General features: G+C 42.3%; 2 protein-coding genes across 3 annotated transcripts; both read right to left on the reverse strand.

Annotated features, from left to right (window-relative positions):
- Window positions 1-255: 255 nt before the first annotated feature.
- On the reverse strand, window positions 256-6,334 carry lztr1 (leucine zipper like post translational regulator 1). Of its 2 annotated transcripts, none has more exons than XM_029162501.3 (20): window positions 5,972-6,334; window positions 5,683-5,878; window positions 5,529-5,591; window positions 5,385-5,441; window positions 5,215-5,294; window positions 5,021-5,129; window positions 4,847-4,930; window positions 4,707-4,764; window positions 4,472-4,611; window positions 4,175-4,376; window positions 3,813-3,923; window positions 3,620-3,712; window positions 3,425-3,520; window positions 3,031-3,217; window positions 2,770-2,939; window positions 2,338-2,621; window positions 1,986-2,135; window positions 1,512-1,617; window positions 1,331-1,411; window positions 256-897 (listed from the first exon to the last, which is right to left on the reverse strand). In XM_029162501.3, exons 2-20 carry the CDS (start codon window positions 5,832-5,834, stop codon window positions 781-783), a joined length of 2,340 nt encoding a protein of 779 aa, XP_029018334.1. In that variant the 5' UTR covers window positions 5,835-5,878; window positions 5,972-6,334; the 3' UTR covers window positions 256-780. The 2 variants fall into 2 exon arrangements, with proteins under 2 accessions (XP_029018334.1, XP_029018332.1); XM_029162499.3 differs by having other exon boundaries at window positions 3,031-3,220; window positions 5,972-6,333.
- Window positions 6,335-6,926: 592 nt separating this feature from the next.
- Window positions 6,927-11,832, reverse strand: gal3st1a (galactose-3-O-sulfotransferase 1a). The gene is made up of 3 exons (XM_029162503.3): window positions 11,466-11,832; window positions 9,348-9,498; window positions 6,927-9,204 (listed from the first exon to the last, which is right to left on the reverse strand). The coding sequence occupies exons 2-3, from the start codon at window positions 9,473-9,475 to the stop codon at window positions 8,055-8,057; spliced, it is 1,278 nt and encodes a 425-aa protein (XP_029018336.1). The 5' UTR covers window positions 9,476-9,498; window positions 11,466-11,832; the 3' UTR covers window positions 6,927-8,054.
- Window positions 11,833-12,610: the final 778 nt, after the last annotated feature.

A 12,610-nucleotide genomic window follows, 5' to 3' on the forward strand; every position in this document is an offset into this window, starting at 1 on the left:
GCCCAGGGCCCCCAGGTCCCTAGGGGCCACAGCCTTTGTTTGAACCAATATTGCTGGTAGTCATATGACTACAAAAAACAGAGTCTGACTTGACTACTTCTATACTGCATGATTTATTAAGGCTTCAAATACATGAAACTCACATGGATAACCAATAATAGTAAATTGGTCTAAATGCATATAGTTATTATTGTGTAAAAAATGAAGTCTGTCTGTTAGTAAGGGTAAGATATTAACATTAAAATTTGCACCAGCAACAGTAAACAAACCTTATGGCTTTAATACAGACGTAGATTTCCATTATCCTTACATGTACATGTAATCCAGGCTTAATGAATGTGAAAGAGCTGAGAAGACCAAGGTGATAATGAATTCAAGTTTAGATAAATAGTCGACAGGTTGAATAGAAGATGTGAGGGGACACATAACTAATACAGTCTACTGCGTGTAAAGAAGATGCAGCAGCAACACAGAGCAAAATAAAATCTTTAAAGGTTTGTTCGGTTTGTATAAAATAAACAAGTGAAACATTTTAACTATTTCATGTTGTAAATGAGCTATAAAAGTATTTCTTTACTGATTTCCCTCCTCACTGAGATACGGAGTGAAAAACACACATGATACTGCATTGATAAAATGCATTAAATGCATGGGCCTCAAGACTTGCATGGTCCAAGATAAAGGAAAGGTCTGAGTGTTGGGGAGGAGGGAATGACTAGAAGTAGATGGAGCTTTATGGCTTGTGTGAGAGGAGAGAGCAACCTGGCTGGAGGCGTCATCCTAAATGTCGGAGCCCATCTCAGCACACTGTTTGTCTGATATGTGTGTAGCTAGAGACTCAATGATGTCCAACAGCAGCAGCTGGCTGAGAGACCGCAGGTTAGGGAGCTTGGATACCTTTGGGAGGGGAGCAAACAAATGGAAAACAAAATGAGCAACAAATTAAGACAACAATGAGTCCAAATGAGGAATAAGCTGCACTTGATTGCTCATGCATGGAAAATAAAGAAACAGAAAGAAGCTTAACAGAAACATTCCTTCTAGCAAAGCTAACACCGCAGTGGAGCCGGGTGAGAATTGAATGCAACGCTGTGCCTTTGAATATCAAACAATAATCGCAGTGACACTATGACCCTCATCGGTATGCAATGAGGTGCTTGTACAGCCGGCCATGGCTGTAAACAATCTCTTCTCGATGGAGGAGACAGAGGCTGATCCACTAGGAGGGCAAAGGTGTCAGTGTCCCACTAAGACGACGCGGCTACAGGGTTAGCTCAGCTGCACCGAGTGGGCAGCAAACTCCCAGGGCTCCGGATACAAGCCCACCCACCTTGATGAACTGGTGGACAATAATGTGCAGGCAGTGCTTCTTCATGTCCAGAGCCTGCGTCTTGTCAGCTGCCTCCAGAATCTGGAAGGAGGGGGGAAAAAATCATTCGCTCTGCATAAAGAGTGCAGTATGGCGTATTCAAATTAGGTCACAGCTTCCCCTCGGGTGAAAACACAAATACCTGCAAGACATTCTCCACAGTGACGTTCATCTCCAGATTCTGCTTGCAGTAGGCTTGCAGCCGGTTATTGGAGAACCCGTAGTAATATGGTGCAGCAAACAGATAGCTGTTCAACAAGGGTCAAGGAACGAAACAATTATCTCTATAGTCTGAGCAATTATTAACTTTTGCTTAAAAGGCCTTAAAAAAAGGAAGACTTATAGCGTTGCAGGTAACAGAAACACTTAATTTAAGGAAAATGCTGCAGCTCAGGAGGAGGCACTTCCAATTACAACCACTAGATGCTGATGGTTCACCCTGTAAAAAGTCTCCTTCCACCTCACTGCATATCACCACCTAAACTCTACCTAACCTCAGCTCAAATATTGGAAGTTTATTTCTAAAACAAATCTCATTTCAGGTATTTATTAGTTCAAGATGTTATGATAAGTGTCAGATAGACACGATAAGAATAGTCTAACTGGTAAAGGATACAGGGAATCCTCTGGAGGCATGTTGACGTCGCCATAGTAGATATAACGCAGCATGGACTCAAAAGCCTGTTTACTTGGAACCATCTCCCCAATGGAGATATTAACTTGACCATCTTCTGGCATGAAAGAGCGGAACATTGCTTCAAAGTAACTGTGGTAAGAAAGAGCAGAACATATGTAGAAATAAATTTTAGGAACATCACCCTCTTCACCCTCTGCCTTGAATTTGTACAGTATGTCTTAATGTCCTCATTCTGGACACACTGATTAAAAATACAAACATAACAGGACAGGAAAACTCTAAAACTAATAATGTTTCTCACAAGTTTATACCTAAAAATGTTGGTCAGTACCTGGATCGGGCAGCCAGAATGGCCTTGTGCGCGGGTCGCGGGTGTCCGTCCAGCAACAGGATAATGTCACAGAACTCCAGCCCGCCTCCCTCCAGGTAAGCCTTCATGTCCTGCACCAGCGAGGTGCCGATGTCCACAGGCTGGTCCGAGTACACCCGGGGCGGAGGCTGCTGCTTTCGCCGCACTATCTCCACTATCAGCGGGGTCGACAGGCGTTCAAACTCCTTCGTCATAATCACCTGGTTGAAGTGCGATTCCTTCACCACAAAATTAAGGCAGTGTTCCTGGAGGAATATTATGAGAATTTTTACACAAATCTGCACATCATTATTCCACAGACATGGTTTGGTATAGCTGTAATCTAACTAAAAGGCCCTTAGAACGGAGGCTAGTTTTAATTTGGGTAAATCAGTTTGACTTATTCAGACTTACCTTGAGCTGATCCAGTTGTAGCTTGTTGGCATTTTCACAAACGCTGAGGACATTCTGCAGATCCACAGATGCCTCAATGTACTGCACACACAGCTGCTCCAGGCGGGAGAGCTTAAAGCTCAGGGCCAATTTATAAACGTCCATGATCAGCAGAACATCCTGGACGTGACCTTTGTAGACAGGCAGTGAAGAAAGATTAAATATTTTTCTTTTTAATAAAACTGTAGTTGACATCAGATGATGTGATCATGAGAAAGGTACCTCTACGTGGATACTGGATCTTGTCTGTGTAAAGGAATTGCATTAATACTTCAAACGGCTGGGCCTCTGCTTCCCTGATGGATACCTCTAGCAGCGGCTGTGAGCCCGATGGCCTGTTTCCTGTTGGGATGTCCTTTGGGCCTCCAGCTGCTCCTTCGTCACTCTCTTCACTGCTCTCCTGTTTGCTCTTCTGCACAGATGCAACATTGTCAGTTACAGTTGCTATGTTAATTTACAAACATAATGACCCTTTATTTAAAAAATTGTGTAACAAATACTTTACAGTGTTCATACTGGCAGTAAGATTTAGTGTTTCATGGATATAAAAAGCCTCTGACTACACAAGTCTTCCATTGTCTGAGGCAATGACGTGTATTTGTTGCATGGCTCCAACCTGTCTCTGCCGATCCCGTGCCTGCAGGATTTTCTTCCGCAACCATTGACATCTTGCGGTAACTATGGCAATGTGCCCCAATACTCTTTCCTCCCTCTGTGAACAAAAAAACGGGGTAAAAATAAACCACACTGTTGGACAATAGAAACATCTGCTTTTCAGTTAAGAGTCCCTGTACTACATGCACTTATGCACCTCGCCCAGAATGAACTCCACGTCACAGAACTGACGGTTTTCCCACAGCTTTCCGTAGTCTTCATGTAAAGTACACTTCGGATAGCATGAGAACTACAAAGACAAGAAAATAATTATGTTAAGAGGTAATTTAGCTTTTTTTAGATCTTAAATGATTACTATTGTTTAACCAATAATGATGTGAGACACTAACCTGAAACCTGTACATCTCCCCACTGCGCACATTGTTGTCCACAGTCCCACCAAAAATGTACATGGCATCTTGAATCACAGCAGCAGCATGAAAGAGTCTCCCACTGGGCATCTACGGAGGAAGTGACATGGACAACGTGGAAATCTTCAAAACTTTTTTGCCCAGTAATAATCTCTAATTATTACTTTTGATAATAATATTCCATTTATTATTTATTTTATTACATCGTTGAGTGAAAAGTACCTGAACTCAGAAATAAAAAGGAAAAATTTCTGACATTTTTAAAATAGTTTTAACACAGTTAGCTTCAGTAAAAAGCTTCCATTTTGCATAAAAATAAGGTAACCCCTTTAGGTTCATACCTCACTGTCCAGACTAGGTTGGATCACTTCCCAGGTCTGAGAGTCCACATCGTAGCAGTGCAGCTCGTTGGGCAAAGTGTTGTCAGCAGCACCTCCAAATACATACAGGTGGCGGTCGAAAGCAACCATTGTGTGACCATAACGTCTCTGAGGAGGTGGAGGGGAACCCCTCAGTAAATGTTCAGTGGGAATACGAGTCCACCTGAAAACACAAAATAATAGTTAATAACTAATTATGAATAGTCACAAATAACTCTACTCCAGAGACTGACATTAGTAAGAAAAAGCTTTGCTCACATGTGGCCCTTGAACTCAAACTGGAAGAGGTTATTTGTGATCTTAGCTCCACTCTGACCAGAAAATACAAACATCTTATCCCTGCATACAGCTACAGGGAAATTGCAGCAAGATGGAGGAATTTCTCCACTCTGATCAATCTGATGAAGACAAGGGCAGAAATTAAGATATTAACATACTCTGGATGAAGAAATCCTATGGATTACATTCAGGATATGAAGGTTAATATACTCACCTCCTCCCAACATGCATGTTCTCGATCTTGGAGACTAATGGTCCACATGTCATTTAGCCTACAAAAACGGGGGAAAAGTCAGTAGTATGTGCAAAAATATAAAACAATGTGAAGGCCTCAAAGGGATTAAAAGAATTTACCTTGCATTTCCGTCATAACCAGCAAAAATCCACAATTTATCATTGTACACTGTGGCTCCATGTGCAGATCTAGCCACTGGTAAACTGAACAGACAGAGAGGAATAGTATTGGACACGTTGTATCCATAACTTAATTTTCTGAATCAGAAACAGTACATTTCTATAATCCAATACCTCCCCTCCACTTTCCACTCAGTCCACTGCCCAGTGGCAAACTTGTACTCAAAGAGGTCATTTTTGTTTTTCAGGTTTGAGTTCGAGTAGATGTCTCCGGTGTAGCCACCTGAAATACATTCACAATAGGATTAGTTGGAAAATTGCAAGATTAATGTTTTTTCATTATGATAAGTCCTAAAGCGAATATTTACCAAAAACAAACATGCTGCTACCATACACCACAGCTGAATGATGATATCTGGGAGCAGGTGGCGTTCCAGTAGTGAAAGCTCTGCAAAACACATCATAAAAGCTTAAGACCTCTATTTACAGTCTAGATGTGTATTTATTGTGGTTACAGCCTTGGAAAGGCTAATCTTACCTGCACCACGAACAGTCCTTCACATCAAAGCGGAGCAAGTCATTCAACATGTTCTTCCTGTTGGGAGACATATACGGTAGTGATGTAGACAAGTGTCTATTAAGTTAAAAGGAAAAACGCCTATCACCGTGTAAGAGTACTCACCCATTGTCTCCCCCAAACACGTATATGGCATCTCTATAGGCCACAACAGTGTGCTTACTGCGCCTGTGTGAAGGCACATGAAGTTCAGCAGTAAGTAAGACACAATAAATCCTTAGGATGAGTTATTGAGGCTGCTTGTTTATCAACGTGTTACCTTGCACCAACAAATTCATCACAAGGAGGGAGTCTTCTCCAGCGATGGACAGTCTCAAACGGGCCGAAATTGAGCGTCAAGTATTCGACACTGTCGGAACAACTGTGGTCGAAATCAACACTCGGGGCGACCTTAGTCGATTTACAGGACATTGTTCCCAACTGATCCGTCCGAATCACTTCTCAGGGCCACTCATCTGCAGGGACGTTCACAGCCAACGCTCATCCAGTGACAGGCACAGTAACGCTAATGTTGCTGTCACCGTTAAAACGTGTGGGATCAACTTTACCTGTGTAGACAAAACCGAAGTCCGCTTTGTTGACGTTAGAGGAGTGTGTTCCTCCGGCTAATGCTTAGCTACTTGCGACGCGAAAAATTGTCTTTAGCCGCGTGGCTAGCATTAGCAGGCTAGCTAGCCTTGGGTTGCTACTATGCTGAGGAACAACAAAAAACTAGTAACGGTGAATTAAAAGTTGATAAATAATGACCTACGGTACACACCAATGTCTACATCTGGTTCTATTAATAATCAGACTGTGTGTACAGCAGTTTAATGTGTCAGGAGAAACACATTAGCCACAACAAACTAAACTAGCAAAACATCGCTGTCATAGAGCACCGTCACCAGCCACGCCCCTAACACACAGCCACGCCCCCGTCACGCGGTCAAACGTTAAACACGTGTATACTTGTATATTTTGATGTTACACCAAACATGATGGTGTTGGGATGAAATGTCTACTGGATCGTCCAGTGCAGTATCTGTGTATCTCTTCAGCACGAAATGCCAAAGGTGTGTGAGACTGTTTCAGTACACGGTGGTATTAGATAAATGTGCTGCTTACACAAAGGAAAGTTCATAATGATAATACGCAACATATGTGCACTGGTCTAAACTTTGTGTATTTCACATGAATGTAGTTGTATTTAAAGTTGTTTCTGTGTTTATATATTTACATATATATTTTATATTAAGTAACAGCGGATGTAATAAGGATATTCTCACTCAGATCAACAGAAAAAGATGGGTTAGCGGAGTTGTTCTGTATATATGTCAACAAACTGTCCTTTTCGTGACAGGTGGTTGGTTATAATGTCCACAAAACATCTGTTGACCCTATCAAAATATGTTCTTGTATTTATCAATACACGAGAAGCCAAGAACCATGTTGCTAATCATGATGTAGACAATGCTAGGGATGAAAACGTGAAGAGGTTTATAATGTAATAAATACAATATTAAATTTATTGATTACTGATCATTTATTGTTGATAGTGGTGGAGAAATGTATGGAGGACAAAATCAGACACACAGATACAGTTAAATCAATTGACCAATCTATTCATAGTACAATACACACAAACTAAATTTTAAACAAATAGAAAAACAGCTAATAACAATTCATAGAAATACATAATACATACTGTATAGAGGTGAATAAATGCAAATGAAGCAATAAATGAGGCATGAATTTGATTATGAGCAGGGGCATGTTGTGTTAACACTGTTAATTATTGTCATACTGCCTTCATACACAGGATTTCTTCTTTGGCTGACAGCGTTGGCTTTCGGTGCAATAAATTGCATCACATCCTAACTTAACCCTAACTCAAGACAACTTGAAATAATAAATGCTATTAGTACTGTATTAATGTTGTGATACCACGAGAAAGCAAAGCAAACATTGTATTATATATGACAAAACTCCCTATAATAAAAATATGCTACTAAAACAAAAAGATCTACATGTGAATTAGCTTTCTACTTGATTGCATAGTGTTGACAAAATGGGACAGACATTTTGACATCTCACTGTAGAGAAACAAAGGTGTAGTAATAATATGATTTCTACGCTGGCTTTAGATGTAGCAGAGTCATGACTGATGAAAAAGAAATAGTTTTACACCTGTTATAAATGTGGCTGATTTTGTCCTCCATAGACAATATGATTAGACATAATACTTACATTCATTAAATTTTAGTCCTTGGTGGTAATTCAGTCGCTTCTAACCTTCATTCAAACAACCGTACAAATTTGGCATGAATGGCAACAACAGGGGCTTTTTGTTGGCCTTCTAAAGGGAAAGTTCGTCTCTCATGCGCTGTCCCTGTTAGAATGGAGCAACCTAGAGATTTCGATGTGTGAACATTAACTCAAACGCACAGATCAATACCATCAGTGTTCGCAGATTGTGAGGTCAACAACAGCTTCGTTCTAAAGCACCGATCACATCACAGCTCGTAAGTTTCAACAAAATGAGACAGGAAACGTGACAGACGCGTTAAACCTCGGCTTCTCCAGAATGAGCGTCCTCTTTTTCTAAACGCAGTCTTTCAGAGTTAGATTGGCTTCTCCCGCTCACGCACCAAGTCACCAGTTGATGATATCTCGGACACGGCCCCACAGCTTGGTGATCCACAGGTTCACCCCGAGCTCTGTTAAGTACTGAATCTCTGGCATCAACATCTTTCGACACAGCCTTCGATGTGCCTTGTCCACGTTCTGCTTCAGGTTATAGCCCATGATGGACTTTGCTCCGATGGGCTGCCAGGGCTGCATGTCCGTCTCCTGGATGCTGTCGGCTTCCACAGCATGGCCTCCCTCAATGCAGATGGATGCCATCTCTGCATTCCTCCTCCTCAGCTCAGCCACGTCCTCGGCCATTCGTTGTTGACCGTATGCATGGACTTTCTTCCAGAAAGTCTTGTTGAAATGTTGGTATAGCTTCCAGTCAATAGCATTCCACTCAAGGGCCCTGGCCCTTAGCTCGGGTGTAAGCTTGGACACAGTGGATCCTTTGCGGGCATTGAGCTTGAAGAAGAGCAAGTCATCCATCTCCCAGCAGAGGGCGTCCTTGAGCAGGATGAGAGACTCTTCAAAGTATTCCACCAACATGACCAGCTGAAAACGGGCGGTGATGGATTTGATCCCCCGGTTGACCCGTGGATCATCCAGCTGCAACGTGTTGTCCTGTCCAAAGTCAAAGAACAGCAGGTTTTTGAGGTAGAAAGAGTTGAAGCCTTCTGGATCAAAATAGGAGCCAGGGTCACGTAGGAACTCCGTCAGCTTGTCGTCACCCGGGATCTTCCAGGTCAAAGGCACCAGTCGACCAAAGTAGTGGAAAGAAGACTCAAAAAGCTCTGCAGGGTCGCGGAGGATGGTGATGTAGGACGTGTCCATAGGGAGCAACTTGGCCACCTCATCTGCGTTGAAGCGCATGTGATTACAGATAATATTGAAGCACATTCCAGGCCTGTAGTCTTTCACCTGGGAGCGTTCGAAAAAAGATGGGTAGAAAAAGTCATTGCGGCTGTCGGGAAAGGCAAATTTGAGCCGGTGCTTCTCACCAAAACGAAAGAGAATGTTAAGGAAGGTGCTGCTGGCTGTTTTGTGCGTCTTCATGAACATTATGTCCACTTTAGGAACACAGGGTTGGCGGGTGGCTTGCTGTGAGCTGTTGGTGGCTGGTTTGGGGTGGAGCTGGACTGGGCGGTGGGCACAGGAGTAAGGCACTGGAAACCTGCACAGTCCCAAAGAAGAAGAAGCATCCGATTATCATATTTGAACTGAATGCAGAAGGTAATAAATAGAATGATACATCATCATCATCATCATCATCATCATCATCATCATCATCATCATCATCATCATCATCGGTCTTACTCAGGTAGACGGTAGTGGATCTGTGGAGTAGAGAGGCAATAAAGCAGGATCATGCAGCTGGTCACCAGGGTGCCCAGAACCAGGCCTTTGCACATGGACCTCCACTGCCGCCCTTGCTTGCCAGTCATCGTCCAACAGAATCAGCGATTACCTTCAAAACACAGAATGTTACCACCTTCATTATGTGCTGCTGGCGGCCCAGCATTTGTCTGTGAAGGTGGATGAAGGAGGCGTTGTTGGTCTCGTGGTAACACTTAATACATACGTATACGGTTCTCTGCTTAGTGGACACACAAACCACACTACGAATAATTTATTTAGATGCATGTCTGCATGTCTAATTTTAACAAACATAACCCAAGAGATAGAGTTAGCCCTTCAACCTGCAGAGAAGGTGAGCGACATTTGTCTTATTCAGGCATAAAACTGTGACTCGCTGAAAACGGTGAGTTGAGTAAATATATATAGAGACGTACTTTCCATCGCAATTATCAGGAGTAGAATTGTAGATATATAATATTATTGTAAAAAAAATTGAGATTGTTAATGACACAGATAGATTTACAGTATTAAATAAGTAATATTGATTGAATTTCATTGTATAATTAGGCTCTACTCTGCAGGGATTACATTAAACACATTAAATGATCTGGTTTGACAGGGAGTAAAGTAAAGGTTCTATTACACAAGTATAAATAATAATATAAATAAATGTGACTCTTCATAGTCATGAACTGGACCATACTTTTAGGCTTTAGGCTTCGCTGTGTGTCTGACACATTTAGCATTATGGCGTCTTTATAAACATTTTAAACACAGGGTGTTGATTGCAGAGTGGGCCCCGAAAATTACACACTTGCAGCCTGAAATGAATAACCCTGGGTGTCTCAGCTAACTCAATACCTAAATAATTCACTACATTAGAAAGTGATATTGCAGACTGTGGTAAGACGAGCCACCTGCTGATTCATGAACACAAGTAATAGAGTGACCCTACTTAGAATCTGCAGCAATATGCCACTTAAAGTGAAAGCTTTTCAGAAGTCAGAGATTCAGATTGAAAGAGGATCATCGTGTGTGATTTGTTGTTTATTACTAAACTGTTGAATAATATCTTTGCTGAAGAAATAAAAGTGATCTGAATTAATTTACAGGACATAATGGAGACCAAGACCAGGGTCTGGACCTTGAAAGTTATTCCACCAATAGTTGAAAGTGTAACACATTTTACATATTTTCCAGCAGCCATTGTTTACCTGTGTGTTTTTATAGGTCCCTGACTCCAGGTTATTACAGCTCCTGATTGAAATGAGAGGCTGTAAAATACAAAATTACTTTTCCTGACCAGACACCAGTGTCATTAACCTGTAGGACAGTTAATAATTACCACAATAATGTGAGCGCTGACTTACGGGCTGCTACTGGAGCTTTAATCATAGTTACTCATTTCTTCACAGCTTTTTAGCCTTTTTGAAGCCTCTGGAAAGACGTGACACCCTATAGGAGAACTGTAATCTATCAGTGACCTCGTAGACACAGAAGCCTCCATCATAGCGTATGTGCCTGTATTCTGTGAACCTACAGGCTTACAGTCTGGTCAGAGCAATGCTATTAGTTTTAATGGGACTTTTATGAAGATGAAGAGTTTTCTAATGAATGCTATAGTGAAACAGAGGATGAGGCTAACGCAGGTGGAACATTCCGCAAATGAGAGTGTGAGGCTATATCGGCTCCAAACGTTATACTGGTTTACAGAGGCAAATACATATTTGAAGCTCGCTGATAACATTGTTCACTCGAGTCTTGCCAAAACACGACCTCGTCTGCTGACCCTAAAACGCTCTCTGTCCCAGTCAGTAGAAGAATTCCCCGAGGAAATTTAAGAGCCCACATATGAACACACGCCAACCTCCAAACATGTTTGTTCACAGTGCTCATATTATAGAAATTAAGCAGGTTCAGAGTATTTGTTATAGTTAAAGGTAAGTGTAAGCAGGGTTTTCTGCATTTAATGTAAAACTTGGTTTGATAATAAAAGTGTTCATTTCATAGAATGACAAAAATCATACTTATATTTGGAGGAAGACTTATTTCATAAACTGAACAATGGTTCCTTACCTTCATGCATAAATCCAACTATAAACTATTGGAGGCGTTTCTTGTCCGACTGCATTGTCTTCTCCCTTTGCCTCTGGTTCCAGATCACGAACAGTCCATCTCCCTCCTACGTCTCCTGCAACGTGTGATCTCGACATACTGAACACATACTGTTAGATCCAGCACCGTCCCACTTTCGCCTTATCACATGTCCAGCGCCGCCGAGCTCATTCATCTGGTTGCTGCTCCTCTTCTCCTCTTTCCCTCTGTATGCACACCTGATGCCTCGGGCCACCTGCTGCCCCCCCCCTCAATTTTCAGCTCCGCAACTGATCTGCTGAATAAAGCCCTGCAGGGAGGCTCATCGAGCTGCCTCTGACGTCAAGGTCTCTGTCTGGGGACATGCGCTTGTCAGTGGGGACAAAAAGGGGGAGGGGGGGCCGTATAGTCCCCACTCTGTCTCCTTACAGAGGGCTATTGAGCGCAGACACTGGAGTCTGAGCTGCAAGCTGATAGGAGGGGTGGAAAACAGGATGAAAAGAACAAATGCACAAAGTCAATGCACAAAGGCTCAAATTGTACCACTTGATCTGTGTATTGTTTGAAATGGTCATTTAGCCAACTGTACTAGGAATGTAGAGACGGTAGTGTCACACAGCTTAAAGTTCCATGCTGCAGTTTTCAATGCTCTAACTGTTGTGAAGTGCATGATATTGTATTTAAAGTCATAATGGGTTCATCTTATTGTGCAATTCATGAATTAACAATGATTCAACTTGTGATTGTGTGAATTAGAGAGAAGTGAAGACGTGTCTTGTGGAACCTGTCTGTGTGTGTATACACACAATAGGCAACATGACTGACATTTCACTAGACAGAGAAAGGAACATGCAAACACAAGAGTCCATTTAGGTCTGAATGCCAGGATGCAGCAGTGTTTGCTCATAACCGTTACATTATGTGAGCTCTTCATCCACCGTGGCCCCGATTCCTGCTGCAGCACTCGCTGAATTCATGCTGCTCGTCCCACATTCGTCGCACTCAGACGTGACACTACTGCTTTTGTTTAGCAGGGCGTGTCCTTGCCTGTGTGCACGCAGAGTGACAGGACGCGAGCAGGACTGGGTGGGCACGACTGGAATGCTGATGAACACAGGCGGCAGGGC

This window comes from Betta splendens, chromosome 9 (genome assembly GCF_900634795.4).
Source record: "Betta splendens chromosome 9, fBetSpl5.4, whole genome shotgun sequence".
Lineage (NCBI taxonomy): Eukaryota > Metazoa > Chordata > Actinopteri > Anabantiformes > Osphronemidae > Betta > Betta splendens.